Raw genomic sequence first — 25,781 nt, 5'->3', positions numbered from 1 at the left:
GTTGAGGTGCTCCCATATACACTGGATACCTCCCATTAGTGCCTTGGATATGGCAAAGGACCTCTCTGTGCCCACTGGGTGCCCTACAAATAGCTGTGGGACTCTGGAGGTGCCAAGGGTATGAGGTTCAGGGGGCTCTGGGATCTCTGGGAGTCCCAGGGGTCATGGTCACTGGGGATCCCAGGGGCAGAGGCTTTGGGGTTCTGGAGTCTTTGGGGGTCCCAGGGGTGGTGGCTCTGGAGGTTCCATGAGTGGAGTCTCAGGTGGTTCCCACTGACCTGGAGGCAGTTGGAGGCGGCGAACAGGTAGTGACAGAGCAACGTGTCACTGTTGACTGAGAGCAGGGCCAGAAGCCAGGCCAGGCTGGGCATGGCCAGTAGGACTGCAGCTGTGCACACCCCAGACCTGAGCACCCCAATGGCACCCAGTGTTACCACAATGACATCGCATGTCACAACCCTCTGCACTTCTGGCCCCCAAGGTTGCCCCAGCCTCTCATAGCCCCTTCCCCCTCCAGATGCCCCAAATTCCCCCTGACCCACTCTGCCATCCATGGGTCCTCCAGCCTCCTGAGCTCCCCTGTTCCCTGTGGGCCCAGCCTAACCCCAGCCCCCTGTGCCCCTTGCCCCAGTGCCCTTCTGCCTCCCTATGGGTGCTCTGACCCCCTAGATGCCCCAATCTCCCCTGACCCCCTCAGTCCCCCACAGGGGCCTCTGCCCTTAATGCCTCCCTGCCCTCCACAGGTGTCCCAACCTCCTGTGCCCCCCTGCCCTCAACAGATGCCCCAGACCTCTCTATCCCCCAACCCACCATGGGTGTCCTAGTCCTTCCTGTGCCCCCCTGCCCTCCACAGTTGCACCAACCTCCCGTGCTCCCATGCCCCCCATTGGCTCTAGCCCCCCGTACCCCCCTGCCCCTTGCCTCCCCACGGCTGCCCTGCGCCCATGGATGACCCAGATGCCACTGTCCCCTCCTACCCCTGCCCCATAGGCAGCCCAGTGCCCTCCTGCCCCCCATGGACGCCGCAGTCCATCCTGTGCCTCCCTGCCCTCTGCAGGTTCCCCAAAAGGCCAGCTCCCTATGCGTGCCCCCTAGCCCCCAGTGCACTGCAGCCTCTGTGGGTGCCCCAACCTCCCATGCCCCCCTTAGGCAACCCCATCCCAGCTGTGTCCCCTGTCCCCTGCGGGTGACCCCGCCTGGGTGACTCACGCTGAGCCCTTTTTCTGGAAGCCCTGAGGGGTGGCACAGGTGGCCCTGGCTGCCAGCACCAGGAAGAAGATGCCGACCTGGGGGTGCAGGGAGTGAGCAGGGTGATAGGGGGTCCCATGCCCTCCCCAGCCCCCAGCCCTGTACGCACAGCAAGAGCGGCAGCACAGGGCCCAGCCAGGCTCCACACCAGGCTGTCGTGCAGGGCCAGCCAGCAGAAGTCGGGGTTCCCGTAGCCCTCAGGGTCCAGCCCCACCGCCAGTCCTGCAAAGGAGAGATCAGGAGTGGGGCCAATTCAGTGGATGGGGCTATAAGAGGAAACTGGGCTAAGGTGGGAGGAGCAGGGCTAAACAGTGTGAAGCTATGGCAGGATGGGGCTCGTGGAGTGGCAGGGAATGGCTCATGGGTGGCACAGGGCTGGTGCTGCTCTTGGGGCTGTGGCTACACTGGGTAGAGACAGCGCTATGCAAATGAGGTTTGCCTAAGCTCTTGGACATGCGGCAGTGCTGGTGAGAGCAGGGATATGGCACAGGGGGCTTGTCTAAGAGGTTAGTACAGATCTAGTCTCTGGAGGTGGGGTTATGCTGATGAGGGCAGGGCTAAGATCCTGGGGGAGTATCTGACTACGATTAATGGAGAAAGGCCGTGGCCGTGGGAGCATATTGAAGACGTTGGGAAAGATGCTCTTGGGGTGGAGAAATGATGGATGAGGGTGGGGCTAAACTCTTGTGGTGAGAATAAAATGTCTGCCAGGGTTATACTCTTTGGGAGGGGGCTATGACCCCAGGGGTGTGTCTGAAATTTGGAGGCAGAGCTATGATGAATGAGGGTAGGATTATGGACCCTGGGGCCTGTCTAAGATCTTGGGGACTGGGTCTGATAGACAAGGGCATAGCTATGACTCTGCCTATGTATCAGGGTGGGGCTATGGTGGTTAAGGGTGGAGCTAAACTTTTGGAGTGGGGCTGTTTTGGACTGGGCATGACTATCCTGCTGGAGGCAGGGTTATATCCAGGAGTGTGGCTATGCTGGTAAAGATGGATTTGGGGGTGGGCCTATATTCTGGGTGTAGGGTTACACATGGAAATAGGACCCCACCATGCATCAAACTGATTGCGGGAGTGAGATTCAGGCGGCAGGCCATAGCCTAGAAGGGGGTGTGTAGCCACCAAAAGCTGTTGACTCAGGTGGAGGTGGGCAGCTGGTGGTCCAGGGCATGGCATGAGAATGAGAGCAGGGTTTCACAGGAGGGCTCACCGGTGATGAAGGCAGGCAGTCCCCAGCCCAGTACATGGTAGAAGCGCATGGGACCACGGTCGACATGACGGGGTTCGCTACGGCGCCGGTAGAGGTGCAGCGCCTCCAGCAGCGCCCAGCCTACCGCACTCAGGTACAGGAACTGCAGCAGGATGGCCACCACCGTGCACGCCAGCTGCACCTGCCCCATCAGTGCCAGCCCACAGCCCCACCCATCCAACCATATGCACAACCCCCCGAGCTCCCCCTTTGAGACTCATTCCTCTGTTGAGGTCACACTCCTCTAGAAGGTCCCATTCCTTTTATGGGCCTCCCCCTTGAGTGCCCCACCTCTTTGATGGGCCCCACCCCCTTGACAGCCATGCCCTTTGAGATAAGATGTATCCCTTAGGGAGCCTCACCCCGTTTATCAGACCCTCTGCTTTGCAAGCCCCACCCCTTTATACAGACTCCACCCCTTGAGATCACTACCCCTTTGACAGACCCCACCCATTATAGTCCTCATGTCTTTTAGCTGCCACCCCTTAGGCCCAGCCCACCATGGCCGTGCCCACCCCTTAGCCCCACCCATTTCAGCTCCACCAACCCAAACAATTCAAAGGCAGCAGATTCCCTGACCCAACCAGCCCTTCCCAGTGATCCTTCCCTCCTTTCCCAGCCCCCTTTTCCCACACACCGGGACATCGGCCTGGTTGATGCCAAGCAGGAAGACAAGCTGTGCAAGGAACAGTGCAGCTGTGCCATGCCGGCGGATGCTGTGGCGGTTGGAGCGCAGCCGCCTCAGGGTCCCCAGGGCCAGGACCACCAGCGCCAGCCCCGCCAGCCCCACGCCCAGGGAGCCGTAGGTGAGTGCTGCCAGCGGCAGCACCTCCCCGTTCTGCAGCACCAGGATCGGCATATGTCAGGCATGTGCTCAGTGGCACGCACCCCCAGACATCCCCGTCATACAAAGCAATCAGCCCCTGAGCCTGGGAAGTCCTGCCCACAATGCATAGCCCAATAGGAAGCCCTGCCCACATAATTCAGCCCCGCCCCTGGTAACCCCACCCTTTGAAACCCCAATCACAGCGCTTCAACCATGCCCCTCAAAACCCCACCCACATCTTGTAGCTCCACCCTTTTAAACCTTTCCCGTACCACTAAGCCCCAGCCCTCAAAACTCCACCCACATCTCTCAGCTCTGCCCCTTTCAACCCCACCTGCACCGGACCCTGCCCCCTGAAGCTGCGCCCACAACACTGACCGCACCTCCTTATGTCCCACCCACAGTTTTCAACCCCGCCCCAGGAAACCCTGCCCACATTACTCAGCCACAGTCCCTGAAAACATGCCTGCATCACTCAACCACACCTCTTGTAACCCCACCCACATCAGCTCTGCCCCTTGGAGACCGACCGGCCCACCCTGCTCAGCTGCACCCACTGGAATCCCACTCACGCTGACTGGACCCGCACCTGGGGCACCTCTGACAGATCTGACATAGCCCGGCCCATCCCACTTAGTTCTGCCTCAAAGGAGCCCCACCCACTGGATTTAGCCGTACCCCTTGGATTTAGCGCCATCCCACTTAAGCCCCACACTTCCCTCAGTTCCACCTCCATGAGCACTCCCACCTCCACCCTGACCCTGCCCCTCCTAGCCCTGTCCCTCCCCTTTTATCAAAATCCCCGCCCTTGTCCATAAAGTCCCGGCCCTGTGCGTGGCACCACCTGACACGCTGTGCCCATTTCTGCATGTGTCTCCATCCACCCCCCTGTGCCCACCAGGGCCCTCACCCTGAGTCATTCCTTGCCCCCAGGGTCACTGTGTCCCTCCACATCCCATGTGTCACATCTGTCACCCTGTTCCCCCATGCACCCCTTCGTGTCCCCCTATGTCCCCACCTCTCGGCGGGAGATGTCCATGAGGACGGCAAAGCTGGTCAGATGGTGGCACTGGCAGCTGACGTGGCTCTGGTTGCGGAAGGCGACTTCGCAGCCTCGTGCGGACCAGCCGCCTACACTGCCCGCCCTGCGCAGCACCAGAAAGTGACGTGAGCCACGAAACCCGCCAGGACACCCACCGGGGACAAACACATACACACACACCGCGACACCCACCAGGGACACCCACTCACCCACTGGGGACACCCACGAGGGACGCCCAGCGGGAACATCCACCCCCACCGAGGGACACGCACCTGACCCAGGACATCCATCCAAGGCGTCACACACTTGGACACCCACCAGCATTCACAGCACTTCAACCGTGTCCCTCAAAACCCCACCCACACTGTGTAGCTCCACCCCTTTAAATCCACCAGGGACACACGTGCTGGGGACACCTGCTGGCGTCACCCTCCCACAGGGACTCACACCCACCAGGTACATCCACAGACAACATACTCCCACCCACTGGGATATCCATCCACCCAGCAGAGACAACCGCTACCACCTGGGGACACTCACTCACCAGGGACACTCACCCGGGAACACCCCTCCATTTGGGAACACACCCCCATCCTATCTGACACTCACCAGGGTTACAGCTGCCCCCTCACGTCCTGTTCCCATGTTACTCACCCATTACCCACAGGGTTATTGGGGCATCCATCCTGCCCTGTCACCATACTCCCTGTCCCCTATTCACATGTCCCCTGTCACCTCAAGGTGTCCTTATCCCTGTTATTACGTCCCCTGTCTCCATGGGATGTCCCCTTCCCCATGCTCCCTGTACCCGCAGAGTGTCCGCATCTCCTTAGGGTGTCCCCATTACACATCTGCTGTCCCCTCTGAGGTGTCCCCATCTCCCTGGGGTGTCCCCATTTCCATGGCCCCTCTCCCCCACAGTGTTTCCTGTTCCCCTGGTGTGTGCCATGTCCCCTGTTACCTCAGCACGTCTGTGTCCCCCCAAGATGTCCCCATCCCTCCAGGGTGTTCCTTGGGATATTCCCTGTTCCCCTGGGTGTTGTTACACCCAGATCTCCTGTCTCCCTGGGGAGATCCCTTGTCCCTCTGGAGTGTACCCATCTTCCCCAGGGTGTTCCCATCCCCAGTCCCATGTCCCTCTCTGCTGGGATGTCTCAGTGGCCCCAGGGTGTTCCTGTCACCCCTGGAGTGTCCCCTGTCCTGCTCTCACCACAGAGAGTGGTTCCAGAAGACGCAGATGGGCTTGGAGCGCTCCTGGGTCTCCAACAGCCGGAACTGGAGGGTGATGGGCTTGGCCAGCACCTGGGGGGTCCCCATGTCCCCCACGCCATCTGTGCCCCCTGTGTGCACGCTGATGCTCACCACTGGTGTGTTGATGACGGGGCGCTTGGGCACCCTGGGGGACACTGGTGTCAGGGAGCCCACTCAGGGTGCCCCAAAACCCACCTTGGTGCCACAGAGTGTACTGGCACCACACAGACACTGTGAGGGCACCTCTTTCTACCCTGTCCTCTTTTTTGGGCACTCCTTTCTCCCCTGTGCCCTCTTTTTTGGGCACCCTATGTGCACCATCCTTGGGCATCCCTTGAGCCACCTTCGAAAACCCTCTGCCCCCCATCCTCAGGCATTCTCTGTGCTTCCCAGCCTTGGGTACTCCATGTGTCCTCTTTACCATTCCTCCCTTGGGAACCCTCTGGACACCCCTGGCTCCATCTCCCTTGCCCCCTACATGCTTGGTTTTGCCCTGACAGCCCATGTGCCACCACCAGCCCCCCAGGCCCCCATCCCCAGTGGCACCGGAGGCTGCGCTTGTCGGCGTCGAAGTGCTGGGGCAGGAGACCGGCCAGGGTACGGTAGATGATGACGCTGACGATGGCCTGGCCCTCACCCAGGGATGGGTGGCGCTTGTGCCGGGTCACCACAGTCATCCCTGCCTCCTCCTCTTCGACTTTCTCCTCTTCGCCTGCTTCATCTTCCTCCTCCTCCTCCTGCCCACCTGTGCCCTGTGGTGCCTGCCCATGCCCGGTTGAGGAGCCTGGGGGGCCATGGACAGGGGGCAGCATGATGCTCTGAGACCTCATTGGGGTCCCTATGGCCACCCTGGAGTCCCCAGCTCTGCCAATGCCATGACCACAACAAGGTTCCCCCAACACTTCCAGCTCCAGGGGTCCCCATGTCCACACCAGGGTCCCCAACCCTGTCAGCTCTATGACCACAATGAGGTCCCATGGTCACATCTGTGTCCCTAACCCTGCCCCCCGCCATGGTCACACCAGGATCTCTGATGCCATCCTGGGGTCCCTGGTCTTTGCATCCTTACCAGGGTCCTCAGCCATGCCAGTACCATCCTGGGGTCCCAAACCTGCCAGCCCTGTGGCCACACTGGACTCCCCATGGTGGCACTGGGATTCCTAACCCTGCCAGCCCATGGGTATCTGGGGTTCCCCGATCCCTGCCAGCCCCCAGCCAGGGTCCCCAGCTGTGCCATGTCCCCATGGCCAAATGGGGGGAGCCTCCAAGCTCTTCCAGCCCCATGGATGCAAATGGGTCCCCAACCCTGCCCCCTGTCCCCCCTATGCCCCAGACTCACGCCTGTCCTTGGGGGGCTGGAAGATGTTGTCAGGCAGGATGACGGTCGTCTCCAGATCTGGGAGTTTCTCCCCCCGCAGCGCCTCATACCGCGGCAGGCGGGCACCCGCAAAGCTGCTCTTGTCCAGCCGCACCACTGACACCACTGTGGCACCACGTCACCCATGGCCCAGCATGGCCCCACCAACCCTGAGGCACACAGACCCCGACACCCACCGACCCCAGCGCACACCAGGGCGCACCAGGCCCAGTACACACCAATACCAGCACCCACCAATCCTGATACCCACCAAACATGGGAAACACAGACCTTGGCACCCACCATAGATCTCACCACCCACCAATCCTGTGGCAACACAGACTCCAGAACCCACTGAGCCCAGCATCCACTGACCCTGGCATCCAACGGCCCTGGAGCAATGAATCCATACACCCACAGACACTAGCAGCCACCAACCCTCCCATGTCCCTGGGCACATGGACCCCAGCACCCACTGACCCCAGTACCCACCAACCCTGGAACAGACAGAACACAGCACCCTCTGTACTCAGCACCCACTGACCCCAGGGCACACAGACCACAGCCCATGTCCCCAGGGACACACACATGCCTCTAGGCATACCCATGTTCCCCAGGACACGTTCCCCAGCCACACAAATGTCTGTGTCCTCAGCACATGTTCCCAGGTACCCATCAGACATGCATGCATGCTCCCAGCTCACATGTCCTTGTGCACATATACTCCAGGTATATACATGTTTGTGTTCCCAGACACACATCCATGCCCCCAAAACACACACATTCCCTGAGCACACACACGTCCCCAAGCACACACGTCTATTGTCCCCAGCACATACATCCCCCAGGCATATCCATGCCCATGTGCCCAGCACCACACCAAGGGCACATGTGTGTCCCCAGGCAAACATATGTTCCCAGCATGCCTATGTTTCCAGGCAGATACCCCCCCACCCCATCCCTCTGGCCACACATGTCCCCACTGACCGATGTTAGGGGTGACAATGGTGAAGGGGCTGAGGTAAGTCTGGGGCATATTCCGTGCCAGGGCTCGTGCATACTCCTCAAAATGCTGCAGCAGCTGGGCTGTGCCACCCTCCGTCTGCTGGATGAGCTCCCAGTGACGCTTGTTCCCCATGTCCAGCAGCGCACTGCCCACCCGCAGCAGGTTCTGGGGGCAAGGCAGAGGCAGTGGCACTGGGAGCTGGCACTTTATGGTCTGGGCAGGGGGTCCCTAACCTGCCCTGCAGGACTCTATGGTGGGGGCACCCCGGCACTGGCAGTGGGGAATGGGGGTGCTGAACCCCCACAAAGCTGAGGCTGCACACTGAGCCACACCAACACGCACTGCTCAGGACTGCCCACCACCCTGGTATCAAACCTCCTACACCAACATTCCTCTCTAGGTGGATGCCTATCACCCTGGTGCATAGGATCCCTCATCAATATCCTTCCGAAATGGGTGCCATTCACCCTGGCACCCAGATTCCTGCACCAAGACTTCCCCCCTCCCCCTGCAGATGCTCATCACCCCAGTGTTTGACCTTCTGCCCAAATACGGCCCTCCCCAAAGGGGTCCCCGTAACTCCAACTTCTCTTCCTTCTCCCTCAACCTCCCTCCGCAATGCCTGTCACCCGGGTCTCTGCTCTCCTGCCCCAATACCCCTCCCCAACAGGCTGCCCATCACCCTGGTGTCTGGGCTCATGCACCCACATCCCCCACCATGGGAGCGCTCATCATCCCAACCTCTTTTCCGCTTTGCCCGTTCTCCCTCCGGGCACGTCCCCCTCCCTGTGATCTCAGGCCCACCTCAGTGAAGTGCACGTCCTGGGTGGCAGCGAGGCGGAAACCGCGCTGGTGGCTCTCGTGGCGCAGCAGGGCCCCTGCCAGGCGGTATGCCAGGTGCACGTCACTGCCGAAGTACCCGCGGGCCTCGCGCGTTGCTTCGCGCAGTGCCAGCGCCACGCGCCGGGACTGCCCTGCATCCCACTGGGACTCGTTGCCGACCAGCTGCTCGGCCTTGGGGGGACACACACAGAGTCAGGGGAGCCCCAGCGGCACTGTCGCATGGCTGCGGCTGGTGTTCCCCGGCTCACCCAGGGGCGAAGGGCAGCAAAGGCCAGTGCGCTGCAGTTGAAGAGGTTGGGGGGCAGCCAGCCCTTGTGCTCGTCACAGTGGCGCAGTGCTGTGCCTGTGGGATGGGGACACTGAGTGCACCATGGGGACAATGGGGCAGCCTCACCTCACAGCACGCTAGCAGTGCTGCCAGTGTCACACTCCTACTCCACCGTGCAGTGATGCCAGAGTGGTGCCCCCAGCCTTGTCCCAGTGGTGCCATGCCCTGTTCCAGCTGTGCCACCAGTGTCACACTCCTGTGCCACCCCCCAGTGACACCACCATGACAATCACCAGTCCTGATGCCACCAGTGTCACACTCTTTGCAGTGACACCACAGCCTCATCTCAGCAAGTCTACACTTAGGTCACCCCTACTCCAACTTGGTAGTACCACCAAGGTGTCACCACCCCTAACCCATCCTAGCCGTGCCACCCCAGTGTCGCCTCCTGGTACCAACCCAGTAACACCACTGTTAACACACAGTATCACCCCCCTGCCCTGTCCCAGTGATGCCTCATGGCACCTCCCCACCCCAGCTCCATCCAACTGGTGCTGCCACACCCCAGCCTTGTCTCCCACTGGTGTCAACATCCCATAGCAGTGCCACCACCATATCACCACCCTGAAGTGACACCATGGTGTCCTCTCTCCCCACCATGTCTCAGCAGTGCAATCACAGTGTCACCTCCCTGTACCACCCAAGCAATGCCACCCCTCTAAGCCCTATCCCAGTGATGTCACTACCATGTCACCCCCAGCCCCTTTCTATCAGTGTGCCCAGTGCCACCCTCGTCCTGTCCCCATGTCCCCACATACCAACAGAGCCCTTGGGGCACGGGGCTGCAGCTGGCAGCCCAAACCGAGTGCGGGGCCACCAGATGCTGGCCTCGATGGCCCGGGGACAGCTGTCATAGTTCACTGCAAAGACACAACAGGGCATCAAAATGGGGGACTCAGGGTGACAGCAGGGCAGCAGTGGCACCTGGTCACTGGAACCCAGCCTAACACAGCGTGACACAGGCTAACAGCATGGTGACAGCAGTGGCAGAGCAGGATGACAAAAGGATAACACAGGGTAAAAGTAGGATGACATAGTGGCACAGGGTGATAGCAATGTGACAGCAGTGTGACACAGGGTGACAGTGGGATGACACAAGGTGTCAACGGGATTACACCAACAACCAAGGTGTTGGTGGAACTCAGTTGCCAGCAGCCAGGGTGACAGCAGGTGACACAAAGCAACGAGGCAGTGATGCAGGGTAGCACAGGGTGACAGAAGGGTGACAGTAGCACCCAGTCACTGGCACTTGGAGTAACACAGGGTGACACAGGGTTGCAACAGGGCAGAGTAGGGTGACACAGGGCGATAAAGGGTGACAATGGAACTTGCTGGCACCCAGGATGACAGCTGCGGCAGAACAGGTGAACATCAGGATGGCATAGGGTGGTGTAGGGTGACACAGGATGACAGCAGGGTGACACCAGTGTGACAGAGAGTAACAGTGGGGTGACACAAGGTGACAATGGGGTCAGTAGGGTGACAGCAGAGAGACAGTAATACCTGGTCACTGGCACTCAGTGACACAGGATGACACAAGGTGACACAAGGTCACAGAGAGTAATGGAGGGTTACAGCAGGGTGACCGTGGGCACTCAGGGTGACACAGGGTGACACAAGCTGACAGTCTCCTACCTTCACAGCCGCTGGCTGTCACCTCAGCAAAGGGATTGTCACAGCGGTCACAGTGACGGCCGATGACACCAGCTTTGCAGGGGCACTGTCCAGTGTTGGCATCGCAGCGGCGCGACAGTGACCCAGTGGGGTAACACTCACAGGGGTGGCACGTGTCCCCTCCTGGTGGGCGGTAGTGGTTGTCCTGGGGAGACACAGGGTCACTGCAGGCATGGGCATGGGGTGACAGGGGGCTGACAGGGGGTGACAGGGAGGTGACCGGGAGGTTGTTGGGCGCATGGGAGGGTGTGACAGGGAGGTGACAGGGTGACAGTGGGGTAGCAGGGAGAAACACAGAGGTGACAGGAGGGTGGCAGGGGTTGGCAGGGGAGGTGACAAGGGCTGGCAGGTCCCACCTTGCAACGACACTCGCCCGTGGTCTTGTTGCAGTCTGGGTCAAAGCCATGGGTGACGTCACAGCTGCAGGGGCCGCACGTGGGGTGTCCCCACCACCCCCGTGGGCATGGCTGTGCCTCCCTGGGGACAATGGAGCTGGCACTCGAGCACCATGCCAGAGTAGTCCCATAATGCCACTTGTAAACTCACATGGCCACTTGTACCCTCACAGTGCCACCTGTACCCCCACAGTGCCCCTTGCACCCCTACTGTGCCACTTCTATACCCACAGTACCACTTTTCATCCACAGTGGCCCCTGCATACTCACCACAGCTCTCACACAGCCATTGTGCCCTTTCCATGCTCCCCCTGCCTTTTGCACACCCACCACAGCTCTCGCACATGCACTATGCCCTTTGCAGTAGGGGGTGTCACACGTACCCTGCCCCATATGCCCACCCTCCTCTCACCCCACACGCTGCCCCCAGTGTCCCTCGCTGTGCCCCCGCTCCCCCGGGCGCCCCACGCCCCCCCAGAACACGCGTGTGCCCCACAGTGTCACCAACCGGTGCTGGCAGAGGGCCCCAAAGGTGCCTGGGGGACAGTGACAGGCATAGCCGGGGGCCGTGCCTGGATGGCGAGTACAGGTGCCCGGAGGCTCGCAGGGGTCCAGGGCACAGGCACTGACACAGCTGTCACCAAAGTACCCTGGGCACAGGATAGGATTGGAGACAACGGGAGACACTGACAGGGGACAGGGATGGGGGTGAGGGGCAGTGCCCAGGGGTGACAGTGATAAGGAGTGGCAGCGACAAGGGAGGGTGGCAGTGCCTGGGGGACAGGGGTGGAGGGGGGGTGCCCAGAAAGGGTGGTGTTGTTGGGGCAATATGTCACAGAGTGGCAGTGCTAGGGATGGCAGTGTCTCAGGGCTGTCAGGAGATGCTGGGGGTTTTCCACTCATGCGGGTGGCAGTAGGGGGTGTCAGAGGGGTGACAGTGTCTCAGGGGGTGTTGGGACTTGTCGGAGGTCCCAGGGGGTCTCTGGTCACCACGGTAGCAGTAGGAGGTGTCACAGGGGTGTCTCAGTGGTGTCAGTGTCCCACGGGGTGTCAGGGGATGTCAGGATGTCTCCATTCAAAGGTGTAGAAATGAGGAGTGTCACAGGGGTGTCAGCATCTGGTGGCGTCAGTCTGTGCCAGGAGAGTGTCGGGGAGTGTTGGGAGGCTGCTGGGGGAGTCTCAGAGGTCTCAGGGTGTCCCCATTCACTGGGGTGGCAGAGGGGGTTGTTACATGGGTGTTAGTTCCAGGGCCACTGGGGGAAGTCTGGGGTGTGTTGAAGGGGTTTCAGGGGTCTGGGAGATCCCTGCTCACCGGGGTGGCAGCGGCATGAGAAACTGTCCCAATCGTCACTGCAGTAGCTGTGGGGGGGGCAGGGCCCCGAGTCGCAGGGATCGGGCAGGGCACAGCCCCCCTCCACATTCACCTGCGCCGCCTGTGCCAGGCTCAGGGCATCCGCAGTCACCACAGGGTCCCCAACACGCAGGCCCTGCAGGGTCACTCATCAATGTCTTCACTAAGACCCCTGAGCCACCCTGGACCCCCCAACACACTCCACTCCATGCCTCAGTTTCCCGCACCATTCCCCAGAGACACCATGAGAATTCCCTACACAGTGTCACCATCATTGTGATCTCACCACCACACAGAACCCACTGTGTCACCCTAAAATCCCCTGCCCCACTGCCATCCCTACCTCAGTGTCCCCTGCCACAACGCAGGACACCCCAGGACAACCTGGACCACCCTGCAGTGTCACCCTCTCCTCAGTTTCCCCCACCATGACACTGGATCCACTGTGCCACCCTGAAGCCCCTGCGTCACGTCGCCTGTCGCGTACCTCAGCACCACCTGGTGACACCCTGCAGTGACCTCTCAGTGACCTGGGACACCCCTTCACCCCGACCCAACTTCCTTGTGTGGGGTCACCTGACAGTGACCCCAGTGATGCCCCAGCCACCATGACCCCCCCGGACCCAGTGCCATGCCCACTCTCAATGTCCCTCGCTACCACCCAGGACCTTTTGTGTCACCCTGTTCAGTCTGTCTCCACAACACGTGACACCCTGAACCCCACACCAGGACCCACTATGTCATTCCAGCCCCCCTCTCCAGTCACGTCACCTCTGGGTGCTTCAGTGGCCCCAACACCAGCCGGTACCCCCTGTACAACCCACGACCTCCCCAGTCACACCCGAGTCCCCACAGCCATGTCCCCATCTGCCCAGGCCTATGTCACTATGCAGTGTATCCCCAATGTCCTGCCCACACAGTTGATGTCTCCTTGTCCTGTGTCATCTCCCTGTACCCACATCCCTGTGCCCTTCTCCATCCTGCCCATGTCCCCCTGTCCTTGTGCACATCCCTGTACCCCCCACTATCCTGCCATGCCCCCACTTCTCTGTGTCATGTTCCCAAATCCCATGTCCCCAAGCCGGTGCCAGGTCCCCAAGCACTGTACCCATGTCCCTGTGCCCCTCTTCATCATACCCTTGTCCCCATCCCCAAGGTAAGGCCCTGCTTCATTGTGCCCTGTGCCACATCACCAGTATCTGTGCCCACATCCCTGTGCCCATTCCCCCAAGCCCTATGCTGTGTCCCTGTGTTCATATCCCTGTGCCGCCCTCCCATTGTGACCATGTCCTTATCCCCTCTTCCACATTCCCAAGCCCACCCCCCTTCCCCTACACCCTCCACCCCATGCTCCCCACAGCCTCGGTGCCCGCACCTCCATACCTGCAGACACCCCTGGAACCCCTTCTCCACGGTGCCGCTGTCCCCCGGCAGCCCCCCGAGGCTCAGCGTGCGCAGCCGCAATCCCTGCAGCTCTCCAGGGACATCGCCCACCGCCTGGGGGGCACAGGGACCCCCGTGGGTGCCTTGGGGTGCCACAGGGGGTGCCACAGTGGCACACGGGGATCATCAGAGTGGATGTTCCCCTGTGCCTCAGTCTCCCCATACCTGGTGGCGGCCATAGTCAAGGGTGAGAAGGAGGAGGGTGGCAGAGGGGCTATGGCCAGGGGCCCCCCGCAGCTCCAGCTCCACGTGGTGCCAGGCACCGTCATTGACTTTGGCCTGGGGCAGACGCAGGGTGGCCAAACGGGACCCCCCTTGCCAGGCACCAGCCTCCACCTGTCCCTCGCTCAGCTGTGAGGGGTAGACATGTCAAGGACCCCAAAAACCTGATGGGCACCAGACATTGCCCACCGGGAAATACAATTTCCCCTGGGACAGTTAGAAAACCCCTCAGGTAATACCCCCTCAAGGAATGGCACCCCCTTGCACTGTTCCCCCCCACCCCCAGCAATACTGCCAATGCCAGCAGACCCTCCCAGGGCAATGCTCCCCCGGCACAGGGGAACTCCCCTATTCCAACTCCCCATGCCACTACCTCCCCGTGGCCATATATAACCCCCCCAGCAATACCTCCTATTCCAATGACCCCCCCGGGGCAATGACCCCCCCCAGGGTAATAAACCCTGTGCCAACAACTCCCCAATGCCAATAACACCCCCATCCTCAGAGCAATAACCCCTGGCACTGCCCCAGTGCCAACCCCCCTATACTCCTGCTCAAGTCAATACCCTGCCAGGGCAACAACCTCCCTCCAAAGCTATGACCTCCCGCATGCCAATGACACCAAAACCAATTCCTCCTGTGGCAATGATCCCCACTCAAATCAATAATACCCCCATGGCAACCACCTCTCCTCCCCGGCCCCTTCCTCAGGAAAACTCCCCTATTCGCCTCCCCGTGCCCACCTGCAGGATGAGGCTCAGGCGCGCTCCGGCCCCCGCCCGCAGCAGAACCCCGTGGGGGTGCCGGGTGCGGAACATGATGCGGACTGGCCAGGGCAGGGAGAGGGGCAGCGCCAGCCCGGTCCACGCCACGCGGCTGCTGCCCAGGAACCGCTGCGGGCCCACCATTTCTGCGGGGCATGCACGTGGGACAGGGGGCAGGCAACTCCATGACCCCCCACAAGCCCACCCCAGGGATGCCCGTGCCATGACACGGCCGTGCACCCCCCACACAGGCCACCCACACCCACCCATGGACCCCACGCACCCCACCCATGACCCCCCACAACCCCATGTGGCCTCTCACATACCCAATCTCAGATCCCCAGCACCCACCTGGGGATCCCACGCACATCCCCCAGATGCCAACACACTCTCCCACAGATCTCCTGCACCCACCCACAGATCCCCCATACCCCCTGATGAACCCAAAACAAGCAGGGATGCCCCTCACCCCCTTTCCACACCCCTCACACCCACCCAGAGACCCTCCCCATGCCCCCCATTGCTCCAAAACAAGCCTATGGATGCCACACAACCCCACCACAATGTCCCCCCAGGCCCCCCAGTACCCTCCTGGCAGGTTTTTCCCCCAAAGCCCAGTGGGCAGCGGCAGCTGAACCCCCCCCATTCATGCACGCAGGTGCCACCGTTGTGGCATGTGTTGGTGTCACACAGGGTCTTCTTGGGAGGACAACCTGTGAGGGGGCACTGGGGTCACATTCACACTTGACTTGGAACCCCCAGTCCCATGGGGCACAGACATCCCCACATCCTTGAACCCTCATCCAACCCCATGGTCCTAGTACCCCCTGAGCCCCCACCCCACATCCCCAACCCCTAAGGGGATACAGCCCCATCCAGCTCCCCAGTCCTGGCACCTCCTCACCCCACCCCCAGGGGACACAGCCTTGTCTGTGCCACGCACTCCAGCTCGATGGCCTTGGCAGCCACTCACCCCCCAGCCCAAAACCAGGAGACACAGAATGTTCTATCACTGTGTCCCTGGACTCCCATCCAGCCCCATGAGCCTGGCACCCCCTCCCCACACCCACAGGACACAGAGATGCCCAAGTCCTGCCCAGACCTGGGCCCTCAGCCAACCCTCAAGCCCCAACAACTCCTACTCTATACCCCCCACCCTGTGGCCCTGGCAACCCTGAACTCAAACCTGCACCCCTTGATTTCCCATCCCACCCCCTGGGGAGCCCCAGCCTGTTCCCTGGACCTCTCTTCAGCCCCGTGGGGCTGACATCCTCTCACCCCCTCCCCACAGCTCTGCCCTGTGTCCCTTGGACCCCCATCCAGCACCATTACTCCGGTACCTCCTCCCCACACCCAGGGGGGCACAGCACCAAGGTCCTGGTACCCCTCAACCCACACCTGCACTCCCTAAACTCCCATTCCAGACCCAGGGAGCACAGCATCCCCCACACCCCTGGACCCTCATCCATCCCTCCAGCCCTGGAACCCCCTCCCATCATTCAGGGGACACAGCCACACTTCTCAGCTACCCTTTAACCCCCCACCCCATCTGGCCCTGCTGGAAGCAGCACAGCCCCTCCCAGCCCCTCGCCAGTGTCCCGATCCCGGAGCCCACCGGGCAGGGTGCCGTTGTTGGCAATGAAGGCTGCCATGTCCACGGGGCGCTGGTCAATGTGGAGGTGCCGCATGCACCCCACAAAGTGCCGGCTGCGGATTGGGAAACTCTCGGGCAGTGTTGGGACTCCCCCCAGCAGCAGTGGCCCCGTCAGGTCCAGTGACCTGCAGAGCACACCATCACCTCAGGGACTCAAGAAACCCCCGAGGGACCCCACAACCCGTGGGGACCCTGATGGAACCTCAAGGGACACCCAGCCACCCCCTATCCCATGGGAGTCACAAGGGGACCCCAAAGAATACTCACTCACCCCAAAACCTATGGGGACCTGAGGGACCACCCAAAGGGTGTTCCCCCATGGGGAACTCAACAGACTCCCAAGGGAATCCCCACTTCCCCCCAGTGACATGGGGACCCCAAGAGAACCCCCCAAACCCATGGGGACCTCCAGTGACTCCCCCATCCATAGGAATCTGTAACCCCCAAGGGACCTTTCACCAGTGAAGACTTCAAAGGTACCACACCCTAAGGGACCATTCACCTACAAGGGACCCCTCTATGGGTACCCCAAGGGACCCCGCCCATGGGATCCCCATGCCCCTCTCACTTCTTGCTGCCAGTCTGGGTGCCCTGGGCAGCGCAGGAGTAGTTGCCGAGGCGGGGCCCGAAGCGCAGGGCCATGGCTGTGTCGCAGTCGTCCACAGTCACCACAGCCACCTTCTGCTCTGAGGGGCCCTGTGGGACCCCCGAGCGCCCCACAACCGGCTGGGGGGCCCCATATTAGGCAGGGGGGCCCAGGATCCCCATCCTGCAGCCTCTGTCCTGCTCCTCATCCTCCCACTGCCCTCTGACCCCTCAACCCTTACGGCGCTCCCATGTCCCTCCAGCCCACAAGCCCCCCATCCTTCAGATCCCCCAACACTCCCCTCCATCCCTTCAGCCCCCCTTAAACCCCTCAATGGTCCCCTTCATCCCCCCCAAGCCTCCATCCCTTTGACCTCCTCTTCCTCCATCTCCCCATTCCAATTCCTCAGGGGTCCCTACAGGTGAGGAAAGTACATGGGATTCCCAAGGGGACCAATGGGTGAGGAAGTGGGTGCGGGTCCTTGGGATCCTCATGGATGGGGGCATCTCTTGACAGTCCCTTGGAGTTCCCCAAATTTCCTCTCTATTCTCATCCCTCCAACACCCCCTTGCCCTCCACTCCTTTCTCTTCCTCCGTCTCCCATCTCCATCCCTTGGGACCCCCATGGGTGGGCACATCCCTTAGGGGCCCTTTAGGTGCCGCAAATCCCCTACCTGACCCACCCCATCTCTGCATTCCCCCACCCTTCCCCTTCATCTTCCTTTCCTCTGTCTGCCCCAAACACTCCCCCCACACTGCGCCCCCCAAGACCCCCATTCCCCCACCTTGTTGTAGTAGTGCAGCTGCACCCGGTGCCACTGCCCATCGCTGACTCCTCCTGGCACGAAGGGTGACACCATGGTGGTGGTCTCACCTGTGGGCACAGCATCAGGGCAATACAGCCAGAGGCAAGGAGGGGTGGTGGTGCCAGGAATGGGATGTCCAGGATGCAGTGCCAGGGATGCAGTGTTGGGGACATGATGCAGGGGTTGCAGCTAGCAAGGGAATGTCCAGGATGTAGTGCCAGGGAGGCAGTGTCAGGCATGGGATGTTGGGGATGCAGTGTTGGGCAGCACCAAGAATGGCAGGCCAGGGATGCAGTGAGGAATGCAGTGAGGAATGCAATGAGAGATGCAGTGCCAGGCAGTGCCAAGATGGGATCTCTGGGATGAAGTGAGGGATCCAGTGAAGGATACAGGGCCCACAAGGGTGTCAGGGTACAGGGCCAGGGCAGGGCAGGGGCAGCACGTACCTGCTGAGAAGGTGAGCTGCAGCTGCTCGTCCACAATCTCCAGTGCCACGAAGTCATGCCGCTCGTTGAAGCGCCCATTATACAGCAAGAGCCCATCCCGCTCCTGCGTGGCAAACCTGGGGGACACAAGGGCAGTGCCAGGCCCCAATACCCTGCAATCCCACATGCCTCCCTGGCACTCCCCAACACCCCCTGACCCTGCCGTGCCCCAAGGCACACCCCTCATGCCCTACTCCATGACCTTGTATCCACTGTGAGATGCTCATACACATCAGCCCCTGCCCTTACAAGGTGTCCCCCACCCCACTGCCCTCCATGCCAAGGGGTCACCCACACCCTTTGCTCCTACCCTGTGCCCTCAGGGTGCCCATCACCCCACACACAATCACCCCACAGCCCATATGATGCACATGGGGTACTGATCACCACCCATCGCACATGATGCCAATGAGGTATCCCCACCCCATCTGATGCCCTTGTGACACCCACCATCCCACATCCCAAATTATGCCAATGAGGGCACAAATGCAGTGTTCACAAGACACTCATCACCTCACACCCCATCACCTCATCTCATGCCAACAGGACAAACATCACCATCTACCCCACACTCCATGTGACACCCATAGGAGCACACATCACCCTCCACCTCCCCAGATTCCCCCAGGCTCACGTGAGGCTCAGGGTGAAGTGGAAGCGCTGGCGGAGGCCACGAAAGGTGAGGAAGGAGTGCGGGGGGAAGCTGCGGGTGCTCATGGTGCAGAAGGGCTTCTCATAGTGCCCAGGGGGGCACTGACACCGGAATCCCCCCACCAGCAGGTTCAGGCAGGTGCCCCCATTCCGGCAGACCCCTGGGGTGCAGCGGCCCCCTCGGGCACTCAGCTCACAGTGCTCCCCTGTGTGACATCCAGAACCCCAAAACTGGGGTAAGGAGTCCCATCTTCCCCCCACACCTCCCTATTAAACCCAAAGTGGCCCCCCTCAGGTGCTCAGCTTGCAGGGCTCCCCTGTGTGATACCCCAATGGCACCAGCATCCCAAAAATGGGGAGCGGGGATCCTCTCTCCTCACCACCCCCCAGTAACCCCCGAGTTCTCCCCCCAGGCACTCACAGGGCTCCCCAGTGTGACACCAAGAACCCTAAGTAGGAGGGTGGAGATCTCCTCTCCCTCCCTGCCCCCCAGTATCTTTATTCCCAGCTCTATTACCATGGTAACCAGCTCCCATTACCATGGAAACCCAAAGACACCCCCTCCTCTCACATGCCCTCCGCCACCTGGCTGGCATCCCCCGCCAGGGGTCCCGTGGGGGCTGGAGCCCCAGGGTGGGCGCAGGGGGTATGGCCCCAGTGCCACCAGTCTACCGGCAGAGGGAGGGAAGGAGTGAGGGAGGGCTGAAGAGGGGCCGGATGAGGAAATATGAGGATGGACACCACGAGGAAGGGCTGCCCAGTGACTCTAACCGGTGAAGTCTTCGTGACACTCGCAAGTGTATCCACCCTCACGGCTCCGGCACCGCCCGTTGTTGCCGCAGGGGCTGGAGTAGCAGAGGTCGATCTCGGTCTCGCAGTAGTCGCCGGTGAAGCCAGGCGGGCAGCGGCAGCGCAGGCCCGTGACGGGATGGATGGGGCGAAAAAGGATGGTGTCGGAGGCGAGGAAGGGCGCGGAGCTGTCGAACTGCAGAACAGACACGCAGCGCATATAGTTCTCGCAGGGCTCGCGCAGACACACGTTGTCATCAAAGGGCAGGACTCGCTGGGCCGTGGTAGCTGCCAGGAGCGATCGGTTCAGGTACAGCCGCTCCTGCAGCTCCTCCGACGAGAAGAACCGCGATGCGCCCGGCACCGCCGCCGGCAGCAGCGCCGAGAGGCTGACATTGAGGATCCGCGCCGGCCCCACGTCTGTGTCTGCCTGGATGTTGAAGAGGACGACGCGGTGGCGGGGGGTGCCCAGGACAGCGGCCACTCCCTCCAGGAAGAGGCTGAGTAGGGGGGACAAGAAGCGCTCCTGGGACATGTCGGCCAAACGCAGGGTGATGCTGTTGCTGAGCATCTCATCTGTGATCACCGTCACCCGCAGCGTGCACTGCGCCGTTGCACTGTAAACGCCATCTGGAGACAAAGGGGGGACACAGGAGGGAGTCAGTGACAGCAATGGACAACTCTGGGAAAGGATGGTGCGAGATATGTGCTGTGGACAATGGACAACACTGGGAATCGTGCTAGATATGGGGCAACCAACCAAATCAGCTGCTGTTGGACGGAGATGGTGCTGTGGGGGCTTGACCTGCTCGGCCACCATAGAATGGGCACAGCACTGGCCATGAAACACCTGGCCCATGTAGCCACTGTGGAATGGGGACAATAATGGCTATGAGGTGCCCATCCTGCTTGACCAGCATGGAATGGATAGAGTCAGGTGGGGACAGTGCAGGCTATGGGGGACCTTTCCTACTCAGCCACCAAGGCATGGAAAGTGATGGTTATAGGGTTGGTGCTGGTTATGGGGCTGGTACTGTTTTTGGAGTGCCCATGCCACCTACTTAGGGTAGGGACAGCAGGATGGGGATGGTGTTGGCAATGGGGCTGGAACTGGTTACAAGGCTTCTGTCCCACCTAGCCACTACTGAATGGGGACAGTGCTGGTTATAAGGCTGGTGCTGGTGGTGGATGCCCATTCCACTTGGCGACCATGGAATGGGGACAGTGTGGGTCATGGGGTGCCCATCCTGCCTGGACACTGTGGGGTGGGGCATCTAAATGGGGTTGGTGGTAGGTTATGGGGTTGGGACTGGTTATGGGGCTGGTTATGTCTATGAGGCTGAAGCTGGTTATGGAGTCAGCACTGGTTGTGGGGTTGGTGCTGGTTTCTGGGGTTAGAGCTGTTTCTGAGGCTGGGGCTGGTATGGGGATGGTGCTGGTCAAGGGGCTGGTGCTGATTGTGGAGTTGGTGTTAGTTGTGGGGCTGGGGCAGCAAAATCTCTGCTAAGCACTGGGGCACCCACCTTTCTCTTCTTCCTTGTCCTCCCCCTGGCTGAGGGCAGTGGGATGCAGGACAGATGGGGAGCAGGCAGACAGATGGATGAAGGGAACATGGGGACAGGTGGGGGGCCAAGCCGGCAGAAGGAAGTGCTGCAGGGGGTGACAGGGGCCAGGGCTGCCCAGTGGCCCGTGGCCTGTGACTGGTAGCCAGTGGCTGGCGGGGGGGGAAGGTTACCATGGCTGCGGCTGCGAGGGCCCAGCTATGGCTGGACCTTTTGTTTCCCTCCTGCCTGCCCCTGCGCTTGTGGGGGGACACGGGGGACTCCCTGCCCCCACCCTTTGTGCCCTGGGCCCCCTGCTTTGTGTGGCCAGAGCAGGGACCCCTGCCAGGGGAAGCTGTGGGGTGATGGGGACAATGGACATCAGGCATGGCCTGTGACCCAGTTTTCCCCTGACCTGGGGGTGACCAAGGAGGTGATCATCCACCTTGGGATGACTCCCATCCCCCAGAAACACCTCCTGGACACCCCACCACCCAAATGTTGATGACAATTGATGGCACAATCCCCCTTATCTTGTGATGATCCCCCCCCACACTGGGTTTGGGGACATCTCAGTGGAGGCCAGGTTGCCCACCCAAATACACACACCAGGCCTTGTGTCTCCTGCACTGAATTCATTCAAGTGGAGTCTCCTGGAAACACAAATATGGCAGTGCCAGGACTCCCCCAATATTGCACTGCACCCTGAGCCTTCCTAGATTCACCCATCACACCCTCATTCATAATAAGCCCCCAAGGGTACCAGGACCCTGCTGGCTTACACCAGCCTCTGCTCCCCCAGTATGTGCACTGGGTCCTGCCCTACCCTGCTCAGTGACAGACAGAGAAGTGCCAGGACCACCTCTGGACAGCACGACAGCCCAAGGGGGTGGGGAAAGCCTCCAGCTTGGATGTCTGGGGTGTGAGGGGGGCACAGCATCCCATTATTCCCCCTTCCCATATATTTGGAAGGTGGAGGCAACCAGGATGGGATGGCAGAACTCCAAAACACCTCAGTGGAGTCATGGGACCCCACAACACATCATCCCTTCTGATCTGGAAGGTGGGGACAGCCAAAACAGGGTAGTGAGACCCCATAACACCTCGCCTCCATGCAGAAATAGAGGTTGATATACCCACAAACTTCACTCCCCCTGCAAGGTGCCTCTATAGGTGGGGGTCTTACCAGAGACAGACACCCTCATGACGGCCTCAAGTGGGCGGTTGTTGTCCAGGGCCGGGCTGAGGCGCAGGTCCCCACTGTGTGGGTCCAGCAGCACAAGGTTGAGCTCATTGCCCTGCTCAAAAGCATAAGTGAGGTGGTCAGAGACGTCAGGGTCATAGGCAGGGATGCGGCCAATGATGCCCCCAGGGAAGCTGCCAGAGCGGTTGGTGATGTAGTTGTTGAAGAGGATCTCGAAGTTCTTGAGCTGGGGGCTGTTGTCGTTGGTGTCACGCAGGCGTACATGGATGGTGGCCCGACTCACTAGTGGTGCCGAGGTTGCCTGGACCACCATGATGTATTCAGCCTTGGTTTCATAGTCCAGGTCAGCCAGGGCGGTGAGCTCTCCAGAGAAGATATCCAGTTGGAAGACCTCGGGGATGTTGCCCTCCACGATCTGGTACATGATCTGGGCATTGGTGCCCTCGTCGGGGTCGGTGGCGGTGATCCGGGCTACCACCAGCCCAATGGGGCTGTTCTCCTCCACAAAGATGTCAAACTCGTCCTGCTCGAACACGGGCGGGTTGTCATTGACATCCAACACTGTCACCTGGATCTCTACTGGCGTCCGCCGGGCTGGGACCCCCTTATCCACGGCAAATGCCTGCAGGGAATACAGTGGCACATTCTCCCGGTCCAGACGGCGCAAGGTGCGGACAATGCCTGAGGTGGACTCAATGATGAAGTCACCATCACCATCATCACCCCCTTGGAAGGTGTAGAAGACCCTGCCATTGAGCCCAGAGTCACGGTCAGTTGCAGAGACCTGGAGGACGCTGGTGAAAGTGGGGACATCCTCGTAGATGGATCCCTGGTAGGAATGACGGAGGAACTGGGGTGCATTGTCATTGACATCACTCACCAGGATCTCCAGGTAAGTTGTGTCAGATTTCTGCGGAATACCATTGTCCCGTGCTGTGATGGCCAAGGTGTAGGACACCTGGTCCTCATAGTCCAGCTCCATCTGGGTGGTGACAGCACCAGTATCAGCAGCAATACTGAACTGGGGTATGCTGTCCTCCATCAGGTAGGTGATGCGGGCGTTCTCCCCTGTGTCCTCATCTGTGGCACTGATGACCACCACTGTTGTGCCCACTGGCCGATCCTCATTGATGTTGATGGTGTAGTGGGAGCTCTGGAAGACGGGGCGGTGGGTGTTGGCATCAGTGACGTTGACAACCACCTGGGCAGTGTCCTGGCGGGTGCCATCAGAGGCAGCAATGGTGAGCAGGTACTGCCGCTCCAGCTTGTAGTCCAGGGGCAGGGCAAGGGAGATGAGCCCACCACCGCTCTGGCTAGTGATGGAGAACCGGTTGCGGGTGTTGCCACTGGAGATCTGGTATGTGATGACGCTGTAAGCATCACGGTCAACAGCAGAGACAGTCAGGACACTGGTGCCCACTGCAGCATCCTCGTTCAGGCGGGCGCCATACTCCCGCTGGGTGAACTCAGGGCTGTTGTCATTGACATCCAGGATGGTGACACTGACACTGGCTGTGGAGGCCATTGGGGGGGTGCCATGGTCTTGCGCCTCCACCCCGAAACTGTAGAAGTCGACTACCTCCCGGTCCAGCTCAGAGGCCACCACAATCCACCCGGTGCTGTTGTTGATGGTAAAGGGGAAGCTGGTGCCAGTCTCCAGCAGGGTGTAAACTAACCGGCTGTTGTCACCTGAATCGGCATCAATGGCTTGTATATGGATGACCGAGTAGCCAATGGGGACATTCTCCAGCACGGTGGCCTGGAAGGGCGTGCTGACAAAGATGGGTGCATTGTCATTGACATCCAACACCTGGATGGTAACCAAACCACTGATGTTGGAGAGAGGTGGGCGGCCACCGTCCTGCGCCCGGATCCTCAGGGTGAACTCCTTGGTGACCTCGTAGTCCAGAGGGGTAACGACATCCAGCGTGCCTGTCTGCGCATCGATGTAGAAGTGCCCACGGGTGTTGCCGCTGACAATGCTGTAGTGCACCACTGCATTGCTGCCTTTGTCACGGTCGGTGGCCATCACCTGCAAAATCGCCACATTGGGCACCACATCCTCAGGGACCTGTGCCACATAACGTCGCTCACTGAACTGCGGCGCATTGTCATTGTCATCCTCCACAGCGATGCGGACAGTGGCTGTGGCACTCCGGGGACCTGGATCCTGGCCCTGGTCTGTGGCCTCCACCAACAGCTCAAAGGCATCCACTACTTCCCGGTCCACAGGGCCACGGGTGCGGATGACGCCTGAACGGGAATCGATCTCAAAGACCCCATTGGCATCACCGGCATTGAGGAGGCGGTAGAGGACGTTGGCATTGGGACCAGCGTCGCCATCGGTGGCCCGCACTGTCAGTACCTCATAGCCCACCTCCAGATTCTCTCGCACACTCTCCCGGTATTCTGGTTGTTCGAAGGCAGGGTCATGGTCGTTGGTGTCGCTCACTGTCACTGTCAGTGTGGCCATGGCACTGCGCTGGGGTATCCCATGGTCCACTGCTGTCACACGGAACACGTGAGTGCTCTTGCTCTCGCGGTCCAGCGGTGCAGCGGTGCTGATGGCACCAGTGACAGGGTCTACACTGAAGAGGTCATCGGAGCGGCTGTCGAAGAGCGCAGCCATAGAGTACTGCAGCCGGCCCGCCTCCCCCTCATCAGGGTCCTGTGCTGTCACCTGTGTCACTGGAGTGCCTGCTGGCTGGTTCTCCTCCACTGTGGCCTGGTAGCTGGAGGGCTGGAACTGCGGTGCTGTGTTGGGGCTGCGGCAGGGACGATGGTGAGGTATGGGGGGCCTGGGGACTGCTGTGGTCTGGAACTCCACAACATCCCTAGGGTCTATCGCATCCCCAGTGCCACTGGTCTCCCTGGGGATATTGGTGTTCCCAGCATGTCCAGTGTCCACAGTGTCCCTGATGTTGCTAGGGACCTTCCCAGTCTCCCCATTATGTTCAGTATCTCTGGTGTTCCCAGTATCCCTGGGGACTTTCCTAGTCTTGCCAGCACCTCTGGAGAACCTCCCAATCTCCCCAGTGAGTACAGAATTCCTGATGCCCCT

At 60.6% G+C, this 25,781-nt stretch overlaps 1 protein-coding gene across 1 annotated transcript in view; it reads right to left on the bottom strand.

The window, feature by feature from the left end:
* CELSR2 (cadherin EGF LAG seven-pass G-type receptor 2) overlaps positions 1 to 25,412 on the bottom strand; it is a 29,585-nt gene extending 4,173 nt beyond the window's left edge. Inside the window, exons 1-28 of the mRNA XM_059488094.1 lie at positions 22,703 to 25,412; positions 19,958 to 20,605; positions 19,170 to 19,392; positions 18,497 to 18,612; positions 18,030 to 18,118; positions 17,227 to 17,384; positions 16,620 to 16,783; positions 15,592 to 15,717; positions 14,984 to 15,150; positions 14,184 to 14,369; positions 13,959 to 14,072; positions 12,537 to 12,711; positions 11,729 to 11,874; positions 11,186 to 11,302; positions 10,791 to 10,974; positions 9,914 to 10,015; positions 9,076 to 9,170; positions 8,789 to 8,998; positions 7,966 to 8,149; positions 6,961 to 7,104; positions 6,168 to 6,336; positions 5,581 to 5,766; positions 4,347 to 4,473; positions 3,140 to 3,340; positions 2,464 to 2,638; positions 1,358 to 1,470; positions 1,210 to 1,286; positions 279 to 405 (exon numbers count right to left, since the gene is read on the bottom strand). Of these exons, the coding sequence (XP_059344077.1) occupies positions 279 to 405; positions 1,210 to 1,286; positions 1,358 to 1,470; positions 2,464 to 2,638; positions 3,140 to 3,340; positions 4,347 to 4,473; positions 5,581 to 5,766; positions 6,168 to 6,336; positions 6,961 to 7,104; positions 7,966 to 8,149; positions 8,789 to 8,998; positions 9,076 to 9,170; positions 9,914 to 10,015; positions 10,791 to 10,974; positions 11,186 to 11,302; positions 11,729 to 11,874; positions 12,537 to 12,711; positions 13,959 to 14,072; positions 14,184 to 14,369; positions 14,984 to 15,150; positions 15,592 to 15,717; positions 16,620 to 16,783; positions 17,227 to 17,384; positions 18,030 to 18,118; positions 18,497 to 18,612; positions 19,170 to 19,392; positions 19,958 to 20,605; positions 22,703 to 25,349 (7,170 nt within the window). The 5' untranslated portion in view covers positions 25,350 to 25,412. The remainder of the gene's footprint in view (positions 1 to 278; positions 406 to 1,209; positions 1,287 to 1,357; positions 1,471 to 2,463; positions 2,639 to 3,139; positions 3,341 to 4,346; positions 4,474 to 5,580; positions 5,767 to 6,167; positions 6,337 to 6,960; positions 7,105 to 7,965; positions 8,150 to 8,788; positions 8,999 to 9,075; positions 9,171 to 9,913; positions 10,016 to 10,790; positions 10,975 to 11,185; positions 11,303 to 11,728; positions 11,875 to 12,536; positions 12,712 to 13,958; positions 14,073 to 14,183; positions 14,370 to 14,983; positions 15,151 to 15,591; positions 15,718 to 16,619; positions 16,784 to 17,226; positions 17,385 to 18,029; positions 18,119 to 18,496; positions 18,613 to 19,169; positions 19,393 to 19,957; positions 20,606 to 22,702) is intronic.
* Positions 25,413 to 25,781: the final 369 nt, after the last annotated feature.

Source organism: Ammospiza nelsoni, chromosome 23 (genome assembly GCF_027579445.1).
Source record: "Ammospiza nelsoni isolate bAmmNel1 chromosome 23, bAmmNel1.pri, whole genome shotgun sequence".
NCBI lineage: Eukaryota > Metazoa > Chordata > Aves > Passeriformes > Passerellidae > Ammospiza > Ammospiza nelsoni.
The sequence above is the reverse complement of the archived record's forward strand: the minus strand, read 5'-3'. Positions and strand labels throughout refer to the sequence as shown.